This window comes from Schistocerca cancellata, chromosome 7, assembly GCF_023864275.1.
Source record: "Schistocerca cancellata isolate TAMUIC-IGC-003103 chromosome 7, iqSchCanc2.1, whole genome shotgun sequence".
Taxonomy (NCBI): domain Eukaryota; kingdom Metazoa; phylum Arthropoda; class Insecta; order Orthoptera; family Acrididae; genus Schistocerca; species Schistocerca cancellata.
Window position 1 is genome coordinate 44,145,996 of NC_064632.1, and position 25,935 is coordinate 44,171,930.

Below are 25,935 nucleotides of genomic sequence, written 5' to 3' on the forward strand. Positions count from 1 at the left end.
GAGTGATGAAGAAGAAACAGATACAGACCAGGGCACCAACACAGATATCGAAGCGTCCAGCGCGGATGATCCATAGTGTCAACAAAGTCAAATTCAAAGAATAGAGTGGAACAACCGACAAGAGGTGCACAAGTCACACACAATCCTAAAAACAGATTGCACCTTATATGTAAATAGTTAACAGCATCTCCATGTCTAATAAGAGCTTAAAGCTGGGTACCTCTTCAAGGGAACTACGCCTTCCGTTAAGAGGCAGCGCACAGTCTGGATGGGAGGATCTTAATTGTGGTCCCTCTCTTTTGAGCCCAACCCGACGGATACCTATGGTAGATCGGGGAAAACCACCGTTCAGGTCGTGTTGCTGACGGGGCCGGAAGGTGCTAACTGCCACACCACGTATCATTGTAAGTCTCATTGGCTCAGCGTGAACTGTTCGTACAACAAACCTACACAGCCTATACCTCAACCTCCATTACACTAATAACTTCTGATCTGAAGCTTAAAGCTAGGCACCTCTTCAAGGGACCTACGCCCCCTGGTAAGAGGCGGCGCACGTCCTGGATGGAAGGATCTTAATTGTGGTTCCTCTCTTTTGAGCCCAACCCGACGGATACCTATGGTAGATCGGGGAAAACCACCGTTCAGGTCGTGTTGTCGGCGGGGCCGGGAGGTGCTTGCGCCTGATGTACTCTACCAGGAGCCTTCTAGGCTCAACACAAACCGCTAGCGTCATTACCTTATTACTTTTACCACAAGTACCCTTTCATTAGCAACTTTGAGCCAAGCACAAAATCAGTTACACCTCTATTGTATATCGTAAATAGTTTAGCAGGCTGGACATGGAGGTCTTAGTCGTAGTTTCTAGATTTAACGTACTCTAATCTCTTCTAGTTAAGTTAGTTTTTAGGATGGTAGATGTTAAAGGCATGGTGAGCGACGGCCAGCGTCTTGAGGGTCATTCCAAGACCCGGGCCGCCGCCCACAACCAGGTGAGGGGCAATATTATACCTATCCCTTCTCTTTTCAGTTCTCTCCCTTCCTTCTTTCCAAATATTTAATTTCGTTTTGTTTATTAATATCTTACTTGATTTTGTATTAGTTATAAGTTTTTCTAATGCTGCACAAAAAAGATATATCAAATGGATCTAGACAAATAGAGCCCGCCTCCACGTGGCGGGACACGGGCAACGGTGTGAGTGGGGACGGGAGCCGGGGTTGTGTTACTTTCAGTCACTCCGGACCCCGGACCCAGTCACAGCGGCTAAGTGGCAACATATGACCCACCATAAGAAATTAGACGGTGGGTCATAAAATATAAGCAGTTATTGAAAAAAAAAATCCAACATGTACCTGAAGATCGGACACATGTTCTGAAATCAGCTAGTGCTTTCCGTTTTAGAAAAAAAAATTTTTTTTCAACTGCAGAGGATTTTATCATGGACAATGAATAATAGCTGCGTATGTCCCGTGGACAGTAACGCGGGACTGCAACATTCTCCTTTATTTCCCTGACTGTTCCACAGCACGCCAGCGTGCAAATTAATTATAGTCCTAATACGAGGCATCTCGTGATTTTGGAATATGTGAGTACTACAGTCATTCAAAGAGAAACGAGCCGGAGGCTGAAGGAATGGTAATGTCATTGCCTACCGGAGAACGTCTGGTCCTCCCATGAGCGCATAAGCTCCAGATTCGCAGCTAGAGGGACGCACGCCGACCTGACGACGGAAAGAGCATTTGCGCGCGTCGACCGTCCATTGAGATCAGTCGTGCTGAAAACAGAGAAGTGGGGGCTTCAAAAGAAGAGTAAAGAGGTGCACGAGGGCGGTTTAATGACTCTGGTAATAAAATAAGCCTTTAGGAAAGGAAAAGGCACGAGAGAGGCAACTGTGACGTTGCAGCTGACAATGGAGCCAAGACTAAAGAAAAATCATCAAACATTCATAAACTTTGTCGATCTGGAAAAAGCGCACGACAATGTAAAATGGTGCAACATGGTCGAAATACTGAGAAAAATACGGGTAAGCTATAGGAAGAGACGGGTAATACACAATATCCAGAATGAGATTTTTCACTCTGCAGCGAAGTGTGCGCTGATATGAAACTTCCTGGCAGATTAAAACTTTGTGCCGGACCGAGACTCGAACTCGGGACCTTCGCCTTTCGCGGGCGAGTGCTCTACCAACTGAGCTACCCAAGCACGACTCACGCCCTTCGCGGGAGCTTCTGTAAAGTTTGGAAGGTAGGAGACGAGGTACTGGCAGAAGTAAAGCTGCGAGGACGGGGCGTGAGTCGTGCTTGGGTAGCTCAGTTGGTAGAGCACTTGCCCGCGAAAGACATAAGTCCCGAGATCGAGTCTCGGTCCGGCACACAGTTTAAATCTGCCAGGAAGCTTCATATACAATATGTACAAGAACCAAGAGGGAATAATAAGAGTAGACGACAAAGAACGAAGTGCTCGGAACAAAAAGGGTGTAAGACAGAGATGTAGTCTTTGTCCCTAAAGTTCAATCTGTACGTCGAAGAAGCAATTATGGAAATAAAAGAAAAGTTCAGGAGTGGATTTAAAATTCAAGGTGAAAGGATATAAGTGATACGATTAGCTGATGACATTGCTGTCATGAATGAAAGTGAAGAACAATTACATGATCTGCTGATTGGAATGAACAGTCTAATGAGTACAAAATATGGATTGAGAGTAAATCGAAGGCAGACGAAAGTAATGAGAAGTAGCAGACATGAGAACAGCGATAAACTTAACAACAGGATAAATCGTCACGAAGTAAATGAAGTTAAGCAAAATAAACAACGATGGATGGAGCAAGGAGGACATCAAAAGCAGACTAGCATTGGCAAAAAGGGCATTCCTGACCAAGAGAAGTCTACTAATATCAAATATAGACCGTAAATCGAGGGAAAAATTTCTGAGAATGTAGGTTTGGAGCACAGCATTGTAAAGTAGTGAAACATGGACTGTGGAAAAACCAGAACAGAAGAGAATCGAAGCATATGAGATGTGGTGCTACAGACTGTTGGAAACTGTGTGGTCTGATAAGGTAAAGAATGAGGAGGTTCTGCCCTGAATTGGAGAGGAAAGTAATATGTGGTGGTCCAGCGATCCTCCAGCTTTTCATCCTATCGGAAGAATCGGTTGTGTCATTCTCTGCAAAATACTCGTTGACTGAAACTTTAGCTTTCTCATTTGCTGAAAAGTTCTTCCCAGCAAGTCAAAGTTTCAAATTAGGGAACAGGTAGAATCTATTTGCGGCTACGTCTGGTGAAAATGGTGAATGAATAACCAATACCAAGTCTAGTTCATGCACTTCCATCGTTTTTATCGCTGATGTTTGGGATGGTGCCTTGTCCTGGTGGAAGAGCACTTTTTTGCGTGCTAGCCTTGGCTTTTTTCAGCCAATGCGAGTTTCAGACGACTCAACAGTGAAGCATAATAGGGTCAAGTTAGTGTTGTGCCTATGAGGATAATTTCTTAGGAATTCCAGAAAACAGCGGCCATCACCTTATCTGCTGACAAAACGGTCTCTCCACTTTCACCAGCCTTTGTCCATTGTTTTAACTATCATTTTGACTCTGGTGCGTCGTGATAGATCCATATTTCGTACACAGTCACAAACTGACACAAAAAGCCTTGCGGATTGCTATTAAACATCGCCAGACGTTGTTATGAAGTGTTGTGCCGGATGCGCTTATGGTCGGCTGTGAGCAATCGCGGCATCCACCTCGCAAACAGCTTCTTCAAAGCCTATTCTCCTTAAAGGATATTATGCACTCGCTCAGTTGAGATGCCTGTAGTCTCAACAGACTCGTGAATTTTTGTTCGACGATCTATCATTAACATATCATAAACTTAGTCAATGGTCTCCTTCGTCGTGACCCCAATTGGACGGTCAGAACAGGCTTCGTCTTCGGTTCTTGTCCGACCACGGTTACATCATTAATCCAAAAATAAATAGTCTTCAGTGATGGTGCAGAGTGAACTTCGTCCAGTTCTGTTTTGATCTGTGCGGCAGTCTAAACCTCGAAATGAAAATATTCACCAACAGAACGAAACTCGGTTTTCTCCATTTTCGATCGCAATCGACAACACTGCCCAGTTTAGACGTCTGTGAACATTGAACGGTATATCGTACATCGTTGAAATTCTTTGTACAATCTTTGGAATAGCCAAACTTCCAGCCATGAAGGAGGGACAAACATGTTCCATTCTTACCAAAATTATCCAGGAGTGCCGGGAACTGAGAGCACTGGAGGTCAGGTCAGTTGCAAGCGTCGAGGCATGCCACAAGCTCTTCAAGGGAGGACCGATGTCGTTGACCGGTGACGCATTACAGATATCAGTGTCCAGCAGGTGGATATCCTTATTATGAAGCACCAGCGGATTATGGTGGCAGCCATTGCACAACAGGTCAGGTCAGTTGCAACTGTCAAGGCGCGTCTCAAGCCATCCAGAGGAAAACCGACGTCCTTGACCGATGATGCATTACCAATACCAGAGTTCAGCGGGTCGATACCCTTGTTATTGAACACCAGCGAATTACGGCGGCAGCCATTGCTCCTGCGGAAATATGAAGATGAACAGCGTGACAGTCGTTCTTCGTCTTTGGGCCAGACAACAAAAGTATCATCCACATAATGTCGTGGCAAGAAGTCGACGATATCCGGCTACAGTTCCTAAACTTCATGGAATTCCCTGAACATTTTTGCACTTGCTTCATTCAAAGACGTATACCTGCAAAGCAGACACAGAATTAATTACGTATCGTTATTCTTTTATTTTATTTGTTTTTGTTGACCCCCCCCCCCCCCCCCAGGGTAGCCGAGAGCACTAACGTGCTGCTTCCTGGACTCGGATAGGCGCGCTGGCCCCGGGTCGAATCCGCCTAACGACGACGGCCGGTGTGCTGGCCAGTCTGGATGTTTTTAGGCGGTTTTCCACAACGTACTAGGTGAATACCGGGCTGGTCCCCACGTCCCTCCTTCGTTACACGACTCACAGACATTTGAAACACATTCACACTCTTTCACGATTTACACGAGACGCAGACAGCTGGGGCACACTACTTCGGTCCTGGGGGGTATGGGGTGGCGGCAGGAAGGGCATCCGGCCACCCCTTAAGATTAATCGGGCCAATTCCGTACTTAACCCTGCAAACCCTGCGCACAATACAGGACAAAGGCAGTAGCAAAATAAGACTTCTTTTATTTTTGTTGATGAGTTCAAACTTTCAGTAAAACTGTTCATTTCCATCTAATGGTTGCAAGTTAGTTGTCGTGTACAAATGAGTCAAGCTGTTTTGCAGTGATCACATCGTGTGCCGTGGGGCGATCACTCTGTTTTTAAAATAATTGAAAAGCCACGATCGCTTCAATCGTTTACTAGATGACCGGTTTTAGCACTCTGAAGGTGCCATCATCAGATCTGAAACGTGGATAAATGTTAATCCCCTTTTCAGATCTGATGATGGCACCTTCGGAGTGCTGAAACCGGTCATCCAATAAACGATAGAAGCGATCGTGGCTTTTCAATTATTTTTGAATCAAGCTGTTTTACGATCAGGAGTGTTTTCCTCCGTTGGCGATCTGAGGAGGTGAAAACTTCCTGGCAGATTAAAACCGTGTGCCGGACCGAGACTCGAACTCGGGACCTTTGAGTTTCGCGGGCAAGTGCTCTACCATCTGAGCTAGCCAAGTCGTGCTTGGGTAGCTCAGATGGTAGAGTACTTGCCCGCGAAACGCAAAGGTCCCGAGTTAAGAGTCTCGGTCCGGCACACAGTTTTAATCTGCCAGGAAGTTTCATATCAGCGCACACTCCGCTGCAGAGTGAAAATTTCATTCTGAGGAGGAACAGGTGGTGGTGACGCTGCTGATGCTCGGCAGGTGGCGGCGGCGCGGGCGGCGCGGGCAGCGGCGCGGGCCAGCTGGACTACCTCAACTCGGTGGCGGCGGCCGCGGCGGCGGACCCCTACTCGCAGACGCTCAGCTCGCTGCACCAGGCGCACCACTACAACCAGCTGACGGCCGCCGCCGTGTCCGCGGGCCAGCGCGGCGCGCACGACGCCCTGCGGCGCTCCGACGCCGACGCCCTGCACGTGGTGAGTGGCCGCGCGCCCCCGCCCTGCACTGCCGCTCCCAGCGCACGGACGGTCCTGTCTCCTTAAGGACAGTCGTTGGGCAAATTGCATTCTTATACTTAAACGTACACTACTGGCCGTTAACATTGCTACACCAAGAAGAAATGCAGAAGATAAACGGCTATTCATTGGACAAATATGTTATACTAGAACTGACGTGTGATTACATTTTCACGCAATTAGGGTGCATAAATCCTGAGAAATCAGTACCCAGAACAACCACCTCTGGCCGTAATAACGGCCTTGATACGCCTGGGCATTCAGTCAAACAGAGCTTGGATGGCGTGTACAGGTACAGCTGCCCATGCAGCTTCAACACAGTACCACAATTCATGAAGTGTAGTGACTGGCGTATTGTCACCAGCCAGTTGCTTGGCCACCATTGGCCAGACGTTTTCAGTTGGTGAGAGATGTGGAGAATGTGCTGGCCAGGGGAGCGGTCGAACATTTTCTGTATCCAGAAAGGCCCGTACAGGACCTGCAACATGAGGTTGTGCACTATCCTGCTGAAATGTAGGGTTTCGCAGGGATCGAATGAAGGGTAGAGCCACGGGTCGTAACACATCTGAAGTGTAACGTCCACTGATCAAAGTGCCGTCAATGCGAACAAGAGGTGACCGAGACGTGTAACCAATGGCACCCCATACCATCACGCAGGGCGGTACGCCAATATGGCGATGACGAATACACGCTTCCAATGTGCGTTCACCGCGATGTCACCAAACACGGATGCGACCACCATGATGCTGTAAACAGAACCTGGATTCATCCGAAAAAATGACGTTCTGCCATTCGTAGACCCAGGTTCGTCGTTGAGTGCCCCATCGCAGGCGCTCCTGTCTGTGATGCAGCGTCTAGGGTAATCGCAGCCATGGTCTCCGAACTGATAGTCCATGCTGCTGCGAACGTCGTCGAACTGTTCGTGCAGATGGTTGACGTCTTGCAAACGGCCCCATCTGTTGACTCAGGGATCGAGACGTGGCTGCACTATCCGTTACAGCCAAGCGGATAAGATGCCTGTCATCTCGACTGCTAGTGATACGAGGCCGTTGGGATCCAGCGCGGCGTTCCGTATTACCCTCCTGAACCCACCGATTCCATATTCTGCTAACAGTCATAGGATCTCGACTAACGCGAGCAGTAATGTCGTGATACGATAAGCCGCAATCGCGATAGGCTTCAATCCGACCTTTATCAAAGTCGGAAACGTGATGGTACGCATTCCTCCTGCTTAAACGAGGCATCACAACAACGTGTCACCAGGCAACGCCGGTCAACTGCTGTTTGTGTATGAGAAATCGGTTGGAAACTTTCCTCATGTCAGCATGTTGTAGGCGTCGCCACCGCGCCAACCTTGTGTGAATGCTCTGAAAAGCTAATCGTTTGCATATCACAGCATCTTCTTCCTGTCGGTTAAATTTCGCGTCTGTAGCACGTCATCTTCGTGGTGTAGCAATTTTAATGGCCAGTAGTGTATCTATCTCCCAAAATATTACAGCTGAATTACATTGGTGTCCAAAATTAAAGCAACAAACGGAAATTCTGCAAGGTAACGTTTATTTTGCCACTAAAGAGTATAAACAGTACAGTAAACTATAAACAATGTAAAGAATACAGACTTAAACAACTGCAACATGCATAACGGTAAACAAAAATGTTTTTTTTCCAACTTAACGGATTTGCACACACATTTCGACAACTACTTAATGTGTTCAGTATGGGGTGTAACCATCTCTGGCAGCAATACAGGACTGAGAGATGTCATCAATCTCATGTTGAGGCAATAACGCCCATTCTTCCTGCAGAGCTGCTCATTACTCTTGGGAGAGTGATTGGTGGACGCTGACGTCATGCAACCCGTCTCCCTACTGCATCCCAGGCATTGTGTATAGGTATTTCATTGTAAAAATACAGCAACCAGCCACTTTTTAATGCGTTTTATTTATGCCAATATGCATTTCGGGTTTGCACCCATCTTCAGCTGGCAAATTACATGGATCTTCAGTTACTACAGTAGTACAACCTCGACAGCAGTTTGGATGCTGCAGCAGGCCTGTGCAAAAGCAACGATTCCAATCATTTGCTTCAATTTCGTGAGTTTAAAGTTACGCACTATCAGTTGCTCATTTTACTTACATTCTCCTCTCCTTGTTTTTTCTTGGCTTTTCTTCTTTCTTGCAACAACACAAACACTTTTTATCACGTGTGTAAAATACGTGATAAGAAGTGTTTGTATTTTACACACGTGATAAAAAGTGTTTGTGTTGTTGCAAGAAAGAAGAAAAGCCAAGAAAAAACAAGGAGAGGAGAATGTAAGTAAAATGAGCAACTGATAGTGCGTAACTTTAAACTCACGAAATTGAAGCAAATGATTGGAATCGTTGCTTTTGCACAGGCCTGCTGCAGCATCCAAACTGCTGTCGAGGTTGTACTACTGTAGTAACTGAAGATCCATGGAATTTGCCAGCTGAAGATGGGTGCAAACCCGAAATGCATATTGGCATAAATAAAACGCATTAAAAAGTGGCTGGTTGCTGTATTTTTACAATGAAATATCATTATCCACGGCCACGGAGCTCAACAGTCCAAATATAATGGACAAATTGTTATTATGTATGGGATTCAGAACGGGAGAGCGAGGAGGCCATGCCATGCGTGCAACATCTTTCGTTTCCAGGAAAAGATCAACCATAAGTACTGTATCAGGTCGATCATTAACGTCCATCAATAATAAGTCTGTGCCCGCGCCACCTCGCAACAACCGCACATCCGAAGATCTATTCACGATACCTGACTACGGAAAGCCATGCCGATTCAGCCGTAAAATTTAATGAACAGGACTTCATGTGCTCAACGTAATCTCTGTCCACCCCATTAGGGATCCTCCTCGATATAGGGTCCCTTTCTACAATGTTGGATCCCGAAATCATGTTCCACGTTCCCTCCTCATGTGAATATGTCGAGAATAATTCTCCAGTCCTAATCGGGACTCATCTGTGAGAGAAGCGTTGGCTCACTGTTCGACCGCCCAGGCGGCATGTTGGGGACTCCACTCTAAACGTTCCCTTCTGAGAGACGCGTCAGAGGCGCACTTACAGCAAGTCTCTGACAATAAAAGAGACTCTGACGAAGCCTTCTGTACACTATTTGCCTCTTGAAAGACATCATGTTTACGCCAGTGATTGTTAAACTTTTTTTTATTTCCACTATTGCAGCCGGCCGGTGTGGCCGTGCGGTTCTAGGCGCTTCAGTCTGGAACCGCGTGGCCGCTACGGTCGCAGGTTCGAATCCTGCCTCGGGCATGGATGTGTGTGAAGTCCTTAGGTTAGTTAGGTTTAAGTAGTTCTAAGTTCTAGGGGACTGATGACCACACATGTTAAGTCCCATAGTGCTCAGAGCCATTTGAACCTATCCACTATTGCAATTTCGGCCTTAGGCCATTATCAAGTGCAGATGTTTTTGGCTTTAAGCCATGTCTACTTTATACAAGCTGACACATTTATATGTCGTTGTCATTTGCTATTGTATACATTCGTAATGCTGCTAATTATGTACGAGGTGCATCCAAGTTCTAAGGCCTCCAATTTTTTTTCTAATTAACTACTCACCCGAAATCCATAAAACTGGCGTTACTTTTCGACGTAATCGCCCTGCAGACATACACATTTTTCGCAACGCTGACGCCATGATTCCATGGCAGCGGCGAAGGCTTCATTAGGAGTCTGTTTTGACCACTGGAAAATCGCTGAGGCAATAGCAGCACGGCTGCTGAATGTGCGGCCACGGAGAGTGTCTTTCATTGTTGGAAAAAGCCAAAAGTCACTAGGAGCCAGGTCAGGTGAGTAGGGAGCAAGAGGAATAACTTCAAAGTTGTTATCACGAAGAAACTGTTGCGTACCGTTAGCTCGATGTGCGGGTGCGTTGTCTTGGTGAAACAGCATTCGCGCAGCCCTTCCCGGACGTTTTTGTTGCAGTGCAGGAAGGAATTTGTTCTTCAAAACATTTTCGTAGGATGCACCTGTTACCGTAGTGCCCTTTGGAACGCAATGGGTAAGGATTACGCCCTCGCAGTCCCAGAACATGGACACCAACATTTTTTCAGCACTGGCGGTTACCCGAAATTTTTTTGGTGGCGGTGAATCTGTGTGCTTCCATTGAGCTGACTGGCGCTTTGTTTCTGGATTGAAAAATCGCATCCACGTCTCATCCATTGTCACAACCGACAAAAAGAAAGTCCCATTCATGCTGTCGTTGCGCGTCAACATTGCTTGGCAACATGCCACACTGGCAGCCATGTGGTCGTCTGTCAGCATTCGTGGCACCCACCTGAATGACACTTTTCGCATTTTCAGGTCGTCATGCAGGATTGTGTGCACAGAACCCACAGAAATGCCAACTCTGGAGGCGATCTGTTCAACAGTCATTCGGCGATCCCCCAAAACAATTCTCTCCACTTTCTCGATCATGCCGTCAGACAATCTTGTGCGAGCCCGAGGTTGTTTCAGTTTGTTGTCACACGATGTTCTGCCTCCATTAAACTGTCGCACCCACGAACGCAGCTTTCGACACATCCATAACTCCATCACCACATGTCTCCTTCAACTGTCGACGAATTTCAATTGGTTTCACACCACGCAAATTCAGAAAACGAATGATTGCACGTAGTTCAAGTAAGGAAAATGTCGCCATTTTAAGTATTTACAACAGTTCTCATTCTCGCCGCTGGCGGTAAAATTCCATCTGCCGTACGGTGCTGCCATCTTTGGGACGTATTGACAATGAACGCGGCCTCATTTTAAAACAATGTGCATGTTTCTATCTCTTCCCAGTCCGGAGAAAAAAAATCGGAGGCCTTAGAACTTGAATGCACCTCGTATATAACAGCAAATGACAACGACGTACAAATGTGTCAGCTTGTATAAAGTAGACATGGCTTAAAGCCAAAACGTCTGCACTTGATAATGGCCTAAGGCCGAAATTGCAATAATGGAAATAAAAAGTTTAACAGTCACTGGCGTAAACACATGCCTTTCAAGAAATTTCACACGACTGTGAATCCCAGTTATGAAAAGTTAATTAACTATTTGCCTCGATGCAACACGTCCAGTGGATGCTGCGAGGTCAGATGCCAGTTGCCGTGCAGTCCTAGGGCGGTACAGCCGTGCCCTTACAGCCAAATAACGGTCCACTCTTTCTGACGTCACACGTGGTCCGTCCTGTCCTGGCCTTCTGGATACGGCTTCGGTCTCTACAAACTGTCGCCAAATTCGAGACACAACAAAACGGTTCACTTTGAGCCATCAGGCCACATCAGGTTGCGACTGTCCTGTTTCCATTCTTCCGCAGAGAGTCTCTGTACCATGCTCCACCGTCTCTGGCTGCGTAATGTCGATGTAACAATCTTAGAAAATAAATTTACCACCAGAGGCATTGATTAGCCACCGTGAAGAGAACCGACGTGGTTGAGTCAAGCTCCATACCATTGACACTGCATTCGAGCATCCGCATTAACTTACATTTATTCTCACTGAAAACAAGGTGCCAGTCAGCGACAGGAATTCTGAATCCTTCCTACAGTCGCTGAACGAGAAAATTTCAAACTTCAAAAAAGCGTCATCAGCAAATGGTCTGAGACTGGCGTTCACCGTATCTGGCAGATCAGTCGTGCAACCTCACCCATCTTGTCGTGTTCTACGGCCTTCCGTGAACCATTCTCCACACACCCATTATACTGCCGAAACACTTCGTTCCAAACGAGCAGCAGTTTCCCGGATGGTTGCATCACATTCTCTCATGTCAGTAATGAGTCCTCTTTCAAACTCACTGATTTGACGGTACGCTGCGCACAAACGTCTCCGAGGCATCATGCCCCTCTGCTCAAGTCACACTGATCCATTATCCCCCGGTTCATAGCGACAACAAGAGCCGCAGGCACATTTTGCCGCTAGATGGTTTTTTCGGTGCGATATCGATGTTGACCTTGAACCCGCAGGCCTACGTGGTTCAAATGCTAATTATTTCTGCACAACAAACTAATTTACAGGTCCTGTGAATATGAACGACCTACCTCCAGCCGTTCAATGTGTTCTGTTTTTTCTTGAAGATGAGTGCATCAGTATTGCAGCCACATGGCGTACAGCTACAGGGTGTTTCAAAAATCACCGGTATATTTGAAACGGCAATAAAAACTAAACGAGCAGCGATAGAAATACACCGTTTGTTGCAATATGCTTGGGACAACAGTACATTTTCGGGCAGCCAAACTTTCGAAATTACAGTAGTTACAATTTTCAACAACAGATGGCGCTGCGGTCTGGGAAACTCTACAGTACGATATTTTCCACATATCCACCATGCGTAGCAATAATATGGCGTAGTCTCTGAATGAAATTACCCGAAACCTTTGACAACGTGTCTGGCGGAATGGCTTCACATGCAGATGAGATGTACTGCTGCAGCTGTTCAATTGTTTCTGGATTCTGGCGGTACACCTGGTCTTTCAAGTGTCCCCACAGAAATAAGTCACAGGGGTTCATGTCTGGCGAATAGGGAGGCCAATCCACGCCGCCTCCTGTATGTTTCGGATAGCCCAAAGCAATCACACGATCATCGAAATATTCATTCAGGAAATTAAAGACGTCGGCCGTGCGATGTGGCCGGGCACCATCTTTCATAAACCACGAGGTGTTCGCAGTGTCGTCTAAGGCAGTTTGTACCGCCACAAATTCACGAAGAATGTCCAGATAGCGTGATGCAGTAATCGTTTCGGATCGGAAAAATGGGCCAATGATTCCTTTGGAAGAAATGGCGGCCCAGACCAGTACTTTTTGAGGATGCAGGGATGATGGGACTGCACCATGGGGCTTTTCGGTTCCCCATATGCGCCAGTTCTGTTTATTGACGAAGCCGTCCAGGTAAAAATAAGCTTCGTCAGTAAACCAAATGCTGCCCACATGCATATCGCCGTCATCAATCCTGTGCACTATATCGTTAGCGAATGTCTCTCGTGCAGCAATGGTAGCGGCGCTGAGGGGTTGCCGCGTTTGAATTTTGTATGGATAGAGGTGTAAACTCTGGCGCATGAGACGATACGTGGACGTTGGCGTCATTTGGACCGCAGCTGCAACACGGCGAACGGAAACCCGAGGCCGCTGTCGGATCACCTGCTGCACTAGCTGCGCGTTGCCCTCTGTGGTTGCCATATGCGGTCGCCCTACCTTTCCAGCACGTTCATCCGTCACGTTCCCAGTCCGTTGAAATGTTTCAAACAGATCCTTTATTGTATCGCTTTTCGGTCCTTTGGTTACATTAAACCTCCGTTGAAAACATCGTCTTGTTGCAACAACATTGTGTTCTAGGTGGTGGAATTCCAACACCAGAAAAATCCTCTGTTCTAAGGAATAAACCATGTCGTCTACAGCACACTTGCACGTTGTGAACAGCACACGCTTACAGCAGAAAGACGACGTACAGAATGGCGCACCCACAGACTGCGTTGTCTTCTATATCGTTCACATCACTTGCAGCGTCATCTGTTGTTGAAAATTGTAACTACTGTAATTTCGAAAGTTTGTCCGCCTGAAAATGTACTGTTGTCCCAAGCATATTGCAACAAACGGTGTATTTCTATCGCTGCTCGTTTAGTTTTTATTGCCGTTTCAAATATACCGGTCATTTCTGAAACACCCTGTAAATTCCGCATGCCCTCTCCTAAGTCCTCCAACACGGCTGCTACTCGTTATTTGGAGATGTACAACGTGAAAGCAAACACTAGAGTCATCTTCGACCAGCAGTCTGCGGGCGCTCAAGTGGAATACCTTTCACCTATGAGACAGAAGGAACTACCGTTAGGCATGTCCCAACCGCTATACACCCTACACGAGCTATGACAGTCACCACTAACGAGACAACTTTCACCCGAGATTTCTGATTCGGGTCTCCGTGGTTGCTAATTTTTGGAGGTGGCGCAGCGCACTCTCGGGACGCAGAAGAAGAATCCATTTGGTGGAAGAAATTTACATGCCGAGCGTTTGTAGATTGAGCAAGATAATTAATGGGGTGCAGCTTCCGTACACCAATCGTGTGACAGTGTTCTCCATTTAATCCCATTTCACCCCACATCTTCATGGAGTGAAGGCATAACAGGATACGTATGCAGACTGAAGCGATGTATACATCATAGATGTATGAGAGTTGAAAAGATCTCTGGAAACGTATAGTTTCATTTGTTGGATGAAATACCCCTCTCCCCTTCTCCTGAAAATATCCTCTGGTGATGAGCTACGTACGTTCCTACGTAGCCACCCTAAGAGCCTATCCTGTGCCTCCTTTTGATCCATATTCAACGATAACAAAACAAACGCACAGCATTTAAAACTTACACGTCGCTACCACCAACTACCACCCACAGTTAAACGTAAGAAGCAGGAAACACGAAGGTCGTAAGAAACCAAATGTAACTTTTTGTATCAGATCTTATTGAGAATGAAATTATTGTTTTCAAGTATCGGGACCACAATAGAACAAGACACAAAACGCACTAACTAAATTTATAATTTTCCTGCGCGAACTGCTTTGTACCTGCACTAAAATAAAAGGTAGTTGTAATCTTCCAAACAAGGTTCCCCCACAATTTCTCTTGGCTATGTGGCAGGTGTTGGATCTCAGATGCGGGTCCGGTAATTTCCACCTAGGATTTTCATTAATCCTGTAACATTCTTTTAACAATGAAATAATTTTAAGATTACGTTGAATGAGTGTCTGACAAGTGGAATGGGTTCTGAACTCGAATTATCGTCTTGCGTGTTGTAAATGGAAGTGGTGTGCTTATTTTGTGTTATTGTTAGCAAAAACTTTAAACGAATTGATTGGGCAATGCAACTCCCAATACCAATAAACAAATACAGCCACTACAGAATACATTCAGACCCTTAGGCACAGAATCATCAAGCCCTGTTAAAAACTGATAGCTTTGCCCCTGCGCACATAACAAATAAATTAAACTGTTTTACCTCTAAAGCAGCAACGGAGTAAAGCGATGTATTCTGGCCTCTCATGAAAAACAAAAATATAATAGCTACAGGCTCAACAGTGTGCAATTCTGGCCATAATACTTGAAATGCACATGAAATTCTTTTGGCTGATAGACTAGAACATTTAAGAAAATTCAAATTCTTTCAGAAATACGACCTGGACAGGGAGGCGGTACTGATTATGGTGAATTAGTGACACTGAGTTTTTTTTTAGCAAGACTGTATTGCAAGTTAAGTTTGTCTTTTCAAAAACATCAGACAATTGAAGTTACATTACTCATAGTTGATTCACAAACAATGAGATTTAAACAGCAAGTACGAGATGTGTTTTTTAAGTAAGTACCGTTTTGAAATTAAAAAAAGACATGGTAAGAAAGCTCAATAATTTTATTTTTACATGAAAGCCTGTACCTTAATCTACTTTTGTACATAATTTCCGTCAATACTGAGGCACCTGTCATCACGTTGTACCAGTTTTTGGATACCCCCCTCATAGAAGTCTGCCGTCTGACTGGTTAACCACTGCATCACCACTGTTTTGACTTCGTCATCGTCTTGAAGACGCTGACCGCCCAGGTGTTTCTTCAAGTGCAGGAACAGATGGTAGTCACTGGGTGCAAGATCGGGGCTGTAGGTAGGATGATCTAGAGCTTCCCATCGAAAAGATGTGATGAGATCTTTGGTCTGATTCGCCACATGCGGACGGGCACTGTCTTGCAGCAAAACGATGACCTTGCTCAACTTCCATGGACTGTTGCTTTGATTCCGGTGTGACGTAGGCCACCCATGTTTCATCGCCCGCAACAATTTTGCTTAAGAAATCATCACCGTCATTGTGGTACCGCTCAAGGAAAGTCAATGCACTGTCTAAACGTTTGGTTTTGTGCACATCCGTCAACATTTTCGGTAGCCAACGTGCGCACAATTTTCGGTAATTCAACTGCTCGGTCACGATGCCATACAAAACACTACAAGAAACATTAGGAAAGTCATCCCGCAAGGAGCAAATCGTAAAGCGTCTGTTTTCTCTCACCTTATTGTCCACTTCCTGCACCAAACTTTCATTAACGACCGCACATTTGTGCGGCCATCTTTAAATGCTCTCACCCACTTTCTTACCATTCCATCATTCATAATGTTTCCTCCGTAAACTGCACAGATCTCACAATGAATATTGATCGCTTTTAGGCCTTTAGCACTAAGAAATCTTATAACAGCCTGTACTTCACAGTCGGCGGGACTAACTATTATCGAAGGCAGCTTAAACACTCAGTACACAACGTAAACAAGGAAGAATCAGACTGTAATGGCGTCAGTGTGTAGATTAAGGTACAGGCTTTCATGTAAAAATAAAATTATTGAGATATCTTAGCACGTCTTTTTTTAATTTCAAAACGGTACTTACTTAAAAAACACGCCTCGTATTATCTAACTTCACTAATCCAACATAAATGCACATCATCAAATTACATATAGTTCTGTTAATCAATCTTTGGAGCATTACAAAAGAGAAATATCTAACTAGCCTTTTTATCAAATCAGTTCACGTACATTCTGGTGTTACTCAATAATTACAAATTATCAGCCAACTCATCTCTACTAACGCGCTGGCAAACACAAAAATCATAACTATTTAACAGTTTTACCTTGCTTGCATGTGGCCTTCTGCTTCCAAGTTCAAAAAATGGCTCTGAGCACTATGGGACTTAACATCTATGGTCATCAGTCCCCTAGAACTTAGAACTAAAAAAATGGCTCTGAGCACTATGGGACTTAACATCGATGGTCATCAGTCCCCTAGAACTTAGAACTACTTAAACCTAACTAACCTAAGGACAGCACACAACACCCAGTCATCACGAGGCAGAGAAAATCCCTGACCCCGCCGGGAATCGAACCCGGGAACCCGGGCGTAGGAAGCGAGAACGCTACCGCACGACCACGAGATGCGGGCAACTTAGAACTACTTGAACCTAACTAACCTAAGGATAGCACACAACACCCAGTCATCACGAGGCAGAGAAAATCCCTGACCCCGCCGGGAATCGAACCCGGGAAGCCGGGCGTGGGAAGCGAGAACGCTACTGCACGACCACGAGCTGCGGACTGCTTCCAACTTCAACAATATTGACGTACCTAAAATTATTCTAACACTTGGTGGCTTCACACAGCACAACACAAAAACTGCCTACTCCATCGTCTTTCCCTCACAGACAGCTACCTACAACTGTGCGTCAAGCACTCTCTTACTCCAATACTGTAATAATCTCAGACCAGAAGAGGTATCTCTGGGTCTGCGGTCTTACACAGTCAGCAATATAAAGCCTATCAAAGACATACGTCGTTTATAAAATCATATTCGGGTGCCACATACAAATGTGCCCCAGTAGACTCCTTTCAATCCCGTTAGCGAAATGGTCTTATTTCGTTGGAAATAATCGAAAGTTCTGCACGTATCACGCTGCGGTGTTGTTAAGATTGCATATTTAGTTGACTTTCACTTCCATGTAAGGCGATGCCAGCACAACGAATGCGTAAATGCTGTTCACGAATAATGGCATTCTCCCTTACTGAATGGGATAACAGTTTCACTAGGAGCGTCTGCTTCAAGGAAATTGCTTAAAATGCGACTTGTTTACTCACAGCCGTTTCAGTAATGCTGACTATGAGAGTAGCCGCTTTACCCGAATTGAAACCTTCGTGATAATACGAATGCAGTGCACTTTCAGTATCATTTCGTTTCTCACCGATACTCATTACTTTTGTAGGCTGCGTTGAACAGGAAGACGGTGTGACTGTTAGATTTATTTAGCCAGCATTGCGTATAAACGCTGTGGAACGGCAACACAGGATGACAAGCACTTTATATGCACACCAATTCCGAGGTCAGTAGTAAAACCCACGATCCTCTGGCACTGGAAACTCACTTGAACGTCTGCCGGTTTGTGCTGCTTATTATGCAACATAAACGCCAGACGACTTTCGAAATAACATCAGTGCCTTAAGCCGTTTCCTGTGTGACTTACGCCATCACAAAGCATCTGTCGACACCTAGGGCTAGGGTGACGTCACGATGTGTTCACCTCTACTGTGCAGCGAGCACCTTCTGGTAGTGAGCCGCTGCGCAAGACGCAGACAGTACAGATCTGTCACCCTGGATCAGCAGTGCTTTAAAATAAGTACATAGGCAAAAGAAAATCTGCAATGACGTAAGTGTCGGCAAGTATGCGATTCCGTAACCAACTCTGACAGCTATAGTTTTCACTCTTCACGGCTCTCTGCAGAGTGTTATTCCCTGACTTCTATATCACTCTGTGTGTTTTTCATATAGTCCTTCCCACCATGATTCTTCAAAGAACATAATTTCTCATCTTATGTCCACCTAATTTTCAACATTCTTCTATAGCCCACACCTATAATGCTTCACAGAGCTGCAAAAGTAAATGTTTCAGTCACACTGCCAGAAAGAGGGCTTACTATTCCCAGTAATAGTCGACACTGCGGGCAGTTATTATTTCACTTGTACGTATATTATTGGCAAAAGTCCATAACCACATCTAAAAAAAAAATATGCTTCGTACTGAAGTCGGATGCCAGTTAGCGAAAAGTATACGCTTTCAGTTTACAGTAAGGAGAACCATAAATCTGTCAGCAAATCCATTAAAATTAAGAGTCTTTCCTCCCAGCGTTCTACATAATTGCACCTCTGCCGGCGAAGGGACTGTTAGTCGGTTACACCAAGACCGAGTCACTACACAGCCATATTAGTGCCAAGAATAACCAGCGTCTCTAAGTCGCGAGATAAAGGTAAAAGACACCAAACTCTGACAAAGATGATAACAGTACTGTAGCAGTCTGAATACAAACATAAATTTCAAGATAGGGCTGCTGGACTGGAAACGTACGACGCAAACAGTCTCTGTTTATACTCTAACTGGCTCACTGAAACGTTCTCAGATCCTCAATAAAGAACGAAGTCGGAATAGCAGTTCAAAGGTATTAAAGGTGGAATGTCATACCAAAATCACACTTCAGCTGCCACGCAGACAGTAAGATTTATTTCCACTTTGATTAACTAATTCAAGTCCGTCTCTTTGATCAGCAGCTTCTCTGGCTAATTATTAGCCTTTTTTTATCTAATATAATACTGCCGCCGAATAAAGCATCAGCCTCTTAATTTCAGACACCATACACTCATCATCTTCAGTTATTCATTGGATATATTCCAATATCTTTCTTCATTTTTCTCTCTCTACTGATCCTTCTAGAACTATGGAACTTATTCCCTGATACCCTAACGATTGTGCTCTCATCTTGTCCCTTCGTTTAGCCATTGTTATCCGTATGCTCCTTTTCGAGCTGATTCAGATGCGTACAACGGCGTGCCACAGGTTTTCAGACTTTATAATGTTAATATTTGCACTCATTTTCCTCAGTCGCTAACTTCAGTCATCTGTCATCACAAAGATAATAAAACTTCCGTCTTTTGCAACTGGAACGTTGTTCTGGAGCACCAGACGTATTCCCCCAATTTATTTTATGCATCTTCAGTGGTATTCATTTTTGTGTCTTGTTCATGCAATCATTTGTTGATCTATATACTCTTAATGCACATGGTATCGGTTTCTTCTGTTAGGTCTGCAACTTTGCTTCCGCCGTTTTGCAATAGACGGCAGTAGCGGCAAGTGGGGTCCGGGTGGTTGGTCATAGGCGTAACGCAATAAGCTTAGGCATCTGTAAACATAATGCCACAGAAATATTAGTCGATTTGTGATTGCATCATAAGGTTATTCTCGATTAAGTACGTCAACTTACGTACTCATTTCTCGCCATTTGAGGGAAGTTTTAATTTCCTGCTTTAACATGAAGAAACCTGCGGCTGTGGCTCTTAAAACGCAGGATAAGACCAATGGCGAGGTAACTATTAGTGGAAGAACGTGCAGAGAATGTTTTCAACGTCTTAAGAACAGTGATTCTGATGTCGAAGACCGGCATGGCGGTGGAAGATAGAACGTTTTCGTAGCTACTGAAACAGACGAAGACAGTCACAGGACATCATTATCGAAAGCAATTGATCCGTTCGAGCCCACACACAGACGGTCACAATACAGCGATAGACACGTAAAGATAATTTTGCAGCAGGTCAGTGCTCGACCCCATGTCGTGAAACCCGTCAAAATATACATGGAAACGATGAAATGAGAAGTCCTATCCCTCCCGCCGTATTCTCCATACATCGCTCTCTCTGACTACCACCTTTTTTGGTCAGTGGTATACAGTCTGGCTGACCAGCATTTCCGATCATATGAACAAGTGCAAAATTGAATCGATTCATGGATCCCGAAACAAGACGCCCAGTTTTTCCGCCACGGCATTCGTATGCTATCCGAAAGATGGGAGAATGTAGTGGCCAGCGATGTGCAATACTATGAATTATAATTTTTTTGTAAGTTTTTCACAATAAAGCCCCGAACTTCGAGAAGAAAACGGCGGAAGCAAAGTTGAAGACCTAGTAGTAAACATCTCTTTGCACATAACCTATACTGTAGTATACACCAGTCCGCAGCTCGTGGTCGTGCGGTAGCGTTCTCGCTTCCCGCGCCCGGGTTCCCGGGTTCGATTCCCGGCGGGGTCAGGGATTTTCTCTGCCTCGTGATGACTGGGTGTTGTGTGATGTCCTTAGGTTAGTTAGGTTTAAGTAGTTCTAAGTTCTAGGGGACTGATGACCATGGATGTTAAGTCCCATAGTGCTCAGAGCCATTTGTTCATTTTTTTTGTAGTATACACCACATGCCGGGGCTACTCTTGGTCCACATGCGTTATAAGTGACTTCTTTCTCAACTTAGAGCGTAACAATTGTCGAGCCACTTTACTACAGCAGAACTGCGGTCGTAAAATCACACACGCTTGCTCCAAATATGAAATCTGTCTACGGAACTCGGAACTGCCAATACCATTACGCATCAGATCCCGTTGAACAAGGCTTCCTCCGCCCCTGACGGCCTGCGACCGACTGATAGAGCTCACAGTAATTCTCAGTTTTATTAAAGCGTTTAGGCATCTTAATCAGCAATGTAGCCGAACGCTTGGCATGTTTCTCGCCAACGGGTACTCTGATAAGTTCTTCCCAGCTAAAAACACAATCACACACTTCACCAAATTTGGAAAACCAGAAACATCTACCTGACGCTATTGGAAACCCACTGAAAACATCACCGTCCCCACGCACTTCCGAAAGTCTTCCGAAAATCCGGCGTCAGAATATTGCAAACAAATTTACTTTCGTGACTGATATGTGGAGCGAATGATAACTTTTTCTACGAGTAATATCCGACTCTTCCTGGAAAGCACTCTCTCGGAATTTCAATAATAAACCTCTCCGTTATGCACAAAGCCTGTATTGTAACGTCTGCCACAAAAATTTGTTCAGCATGTCCTAAATACTTTAACGCTAACCAATCGATCCCATGGTGGAACGCGGCCTTCTTCTTTGGATGTTGTCTATCTCTTGTAATAATCCACCCTGCCAAGAGTCCCAGACGAATGAGGAATACCGATGAAATGATCGAACAAGTGTTTTGTAACCCACTTCTGAATGAATTACATTTCCTTCAGGTTGATCGTACGAATCTCTGTCTAGCATTGTTTTTCCTACTAATTGTTTTATCTTGTCATTCCATTTAAGCTTGGTCCGGATAGTTACTCCCAGGCATTTTACGGTAGTTACCGTTTATAGCAATTTGTCACAGTAGAGTGCACTGGTTGGAGCTCGGAGACTTCGTGAGAGTAGCCAGAATGAGATTTTCACTCTGCAGCGGAGTGTGCGCTGATATGAAACTTCCTGGCAGATTAAAACTGTGTGCCGGACCGAGACTCGAACTCGGGATCTTTGGCTTTCGCGGGCAAGTGCTGTACCAACTGAGCTACCTAATCACGGCTCACACCCCGTCCTCGTGAAAGTAGTTAGAGAGCCAAGGGGCGTTAATATTGACTTTGGAGCCTCGTGGTTTTAAGCAGATAGTAAACGCCATTTTAAACTCACGCTTGTTTTATACTTGTTTTAATATCATGGAAGTGTAGATAATTAAACCGGGCCCTCCAATAAAGGCTTCCGAGTAGAATAAAATTTTCACTCTGCAGGGATTGTGTGCTTCCTGGTAGATTAAAACTGTATGCCGGACCGAGACTTAAACTCGGGACCTTTGCCTTTCGCAAGTGCTCTACCCTGAGCTATCCAAGCACGACTCACGACCCGCCCTCACAGCTTTAATTCCGACAGTATCTCGTTTCCTACCTTCCAAACTTCACATAAACTGTTCTGCGAAACACTTACCCGCGAAAAGCAAAGGTCCCGAATTCGAGTCTCGGTCCGGCACACAGTTTTAATTAGCCAGGAAGTTTCAACGCTTCCGAGTACTTCTGTACAGCAATGTCCTATGTGACCAATAGTATCCAGCCATACCTTTATAATGCGGAATCGACCGCTAGACGTCACGAAAGGCAGTCCTGCCAGTACGGAAGGAGGCGAGGAATAATACGTTGTCAATAGAGGAACAGTAACCGCAGAATGGATCGGCCAGGAGAGCTTAGTGACTTCGAACGTGGACTTGTCACTGGATGTTAAGTAAGTAACAAATACATCAGGAAGACTTCAACGCTTCTAAAGCTGCGAAAATCGACTGTTGGTGATGTGATTGTTATGCGGAAACGCGAAGGAACAACCACCAGTAAAGCAAGACCAGGTAGACATCACTTGCTGACGGTGCGGGACGGGGAGCATTGCGAAGGGTGGTCGTATAAAATTCCACGAAATCGGCAGAGGAATCACTCGTGAGTTGCAGTAGTCCAGCTAGCAGAGTGAGCCAAACTTTTGTATAGTCAATGCCATGTGAGGCTTGAGGTGGTGTAAAAACCGACGCCACTGGAGACGGATGACTAGAAACAAGTGATCTGCAGCTATACGTCGCGATATGCTCTACGGCAAGCCTACTGAAGGGTCTGGGTTTCGCGAATTCCTGGAGAACGTTCGTTACCTGCCATCATGTGTAGTAGCAACAGTGAAGCAAGGAGGAGGTGGTGTTCCAATATGGTTTTCCGCAGTTAAGGTGTTGTCTCCTTACTATTCTTAAGAAAACGTTATATTCGGAAGGATATGAACATATTTTTCAACATTGTGTAGTAGCGTACAGTAGATTAACAGTTCAGAGATGATGATTGTTTGTGTCTGCTTCTTAATGCACCGCGTCATGAAGCATCAGCCTTCAGCCAATGGTCCGCAGCTCCGGGATTTTCTCCTCCTGGGGACTGTGTGTCTGTCTTGTCCTCATCATCTCATCATCGTTTGGGAAGTGGTGAGATTGGAACTGGAAAGATTGGGAACTTGTACGGGCGCTGATGGCTGATGACCACGGTGTTGAGCGCCCCACAAACCAACATCATCATCACCATCATCATCATCATCGTCATCATCTTGAGCCAATGGTTTGTGGACAGAAACATTCTCGAAATGGACTGGCCTGTCCAGGGTCTCGACATGAACCCAACGGAACAGCTGTGGGATGAGGCAGAACATCGACATCGCTCCAGCATCCAACGTCCAAGATCGCTATCTTCTGTAGTTTCGGCTCTTGAGGAAGAATGGGCTTTCATTGCCACACACACATTCGGACACCTCACTGAAAGGTGTCCCCAGCAAAAGCTAAATATGAACGTACCTCACATTACTATCCACTAACAAGTGTCCGGATACTTTTTATCAGATGGTGTACGTCGCGTAATTTATCAGGCGCCGCAGATCTCAAAAACTATGTGGCATTTGACCATGGCCGAGAGTAAGATTTCGCGCGGAGCCGCAAAATCTCCGAGTATGCATGAAGGGAGAGTTAATTAGACTGGAGAGTCGGGACATTCATCTAACCACAGTCTTGGGAGCGGATATGTATGACACTGGCATTGCCGTCTTTTGATCGATGCAACCTAGCCTCGCTCGTCGCGTGAACTAGCGACGTGTCTAGCGAATCCATCGCGAGCACGCACTTTGTCGGCATAATCTGACGTCGCCATCTTCTGGTCGCAGCGACGTAAGCTTGCTCAGAGCTTAAAGCGCAGACGTGTTTAGTGAGTCCACAACGGACGTGCACTGTGCCCTTACAACGTAGCATCACCATCTTTGGATCACTGCAACGTAGGCTCGCGTGTCGAGTGAAGCACCGACGCATTTAGCGAGCCCACCATGTGCACACACTGGGTCCGCATTATGGCATCACCATCTGTGATCACTGCAACCTAGACACGCTCATTGCACAAAGCAGCGATGCATTTAGCTAGTCCATCGCGCGCACACACACTGTGTCGGCACAATATGGTGTCTCCATACGCTGATCATTGCAACCTGGAGGATGCTAAGTTCACCGGACTTGGATACGATGTGACGTCATTGTGACGTATACACGCTACATCGAAAACGATAGAAACCGCATATCGACTATTCGACTTTTGTGAACTTTCGAGAGGTTGTGACAGGGTAGCGCTGTGCTCTGCACCATTCGTTGAAATGTGTTTTGCGTTCCTTGCGTTTAAATCGTGTATTGTACTGTGTTTGTGTCCTGTTCGTTGTTTTTCGTTTGCTCGTCTCTAATTATGTGTTCAGCATTCGAGAGACTAAAGAGAGAAAATCTGAAAGAGTTCAGCATCGATGACGACGGGCAATTGCGTGGTTATTGTGAATCTCAAGCAGAAATTGATGTACTTCTGACCCAGCTGAAGAGCGTCGGTTATTCGTACTCGGTGAGAAGAAGCACTCAGCAGCCAAAATCTTTAGATGCGTCAAGACACTAACCTTTCGTTAAGATTACATTGAGAAATCCACTTCCCTCGTATTTCATCTCCGGTCAACGATTTTTTTTTTCAACAATGCCTCATATTTTTCTTTTTAAGTTCAAAATTCAATCATTCTACACACCAGTTATTACTGGACACTAAGGTACCTGTCTCTGCGGTCCGAGTGTAAAATTACTTGGAATTATGGTTGGTAAAAGACGTATCTTGGGATGGACATATAAATTACTTAGCTAACAAACTTGCACGAGTTCTCTTTCAGCTATATAAATTAAGGAAAAAAAGTCAGCAAGAGTATGCTGCTACAATCTAATATGTACTGACAAGACCAATTGTATGAAACCATACTAAAATCTTGATAATAAATAAATATTATTTTCGGCGTAAGCGTTCAGTACAACAATCACACAATCTAATCTGGTCAGAACATAAGAAGACTGCAGTTTTTTACGAAACGTGTTGGCCCTGGTGTTTTCAAGGCCACGGTCAGGAATATTTCTATTAATATCCAGCTCTTTTACTTTTATTTTGGCGAAATACATATACGCTGCCACACTGAGCTGTTATCAGAATCGCACGTGTCAAAACAAACCACTAGCTGACGACAGTTTAGAATCTCGAACGTTCGTAAAAGTCGATAGTTGTGTTAATCGACTAAAGCGTATTACATCATAATGACGTCACATCATATTCAGGTTGGGTGAACTTAGCATCCTCCTTGCAACCTTGGCTTGCTCGTCGAGCAAAACAGCAACGCGTTTAGCGAGTCTACCACACACACATACTGTGTCTGCGGAATGGGGCATCACCATCTGATCACCGCAACCGAGCCTCGCTCATCGCATGAATCAGTGACACGTTTAGCGAGTCCACCACCTGCACACACTGTGTCCGTATAATGTGGCATCACCACCTGG

At 45.3% G+C, this 25,935-nt stretch overlaps 1 protein-coding gene across 1 annotated transcript in view; it reads left to right on the top strand.

The window, feature by feature from the left end:
• The first annotated feature begins 908 nt into the window (after positions 1-908).
• LOC126092636 (transcription factor AP-2-beta) overlaps positions 909-25,935 on the top strand; it is a 411,315-nt gene continuing 386,288 nt past the window's right edge. The window contains exons 1-2 of the mRNA XM_049908359.1: positions 909-989; positions 5,991-6,110. Coding sequence (XP_049764316.1) covers positions 909-989; positions 5,991-6,110 — 201 coding nt within the window. The remainder of the gene's footprint in view (positions 990-5,990; positions 6,111-25,935) is intronic.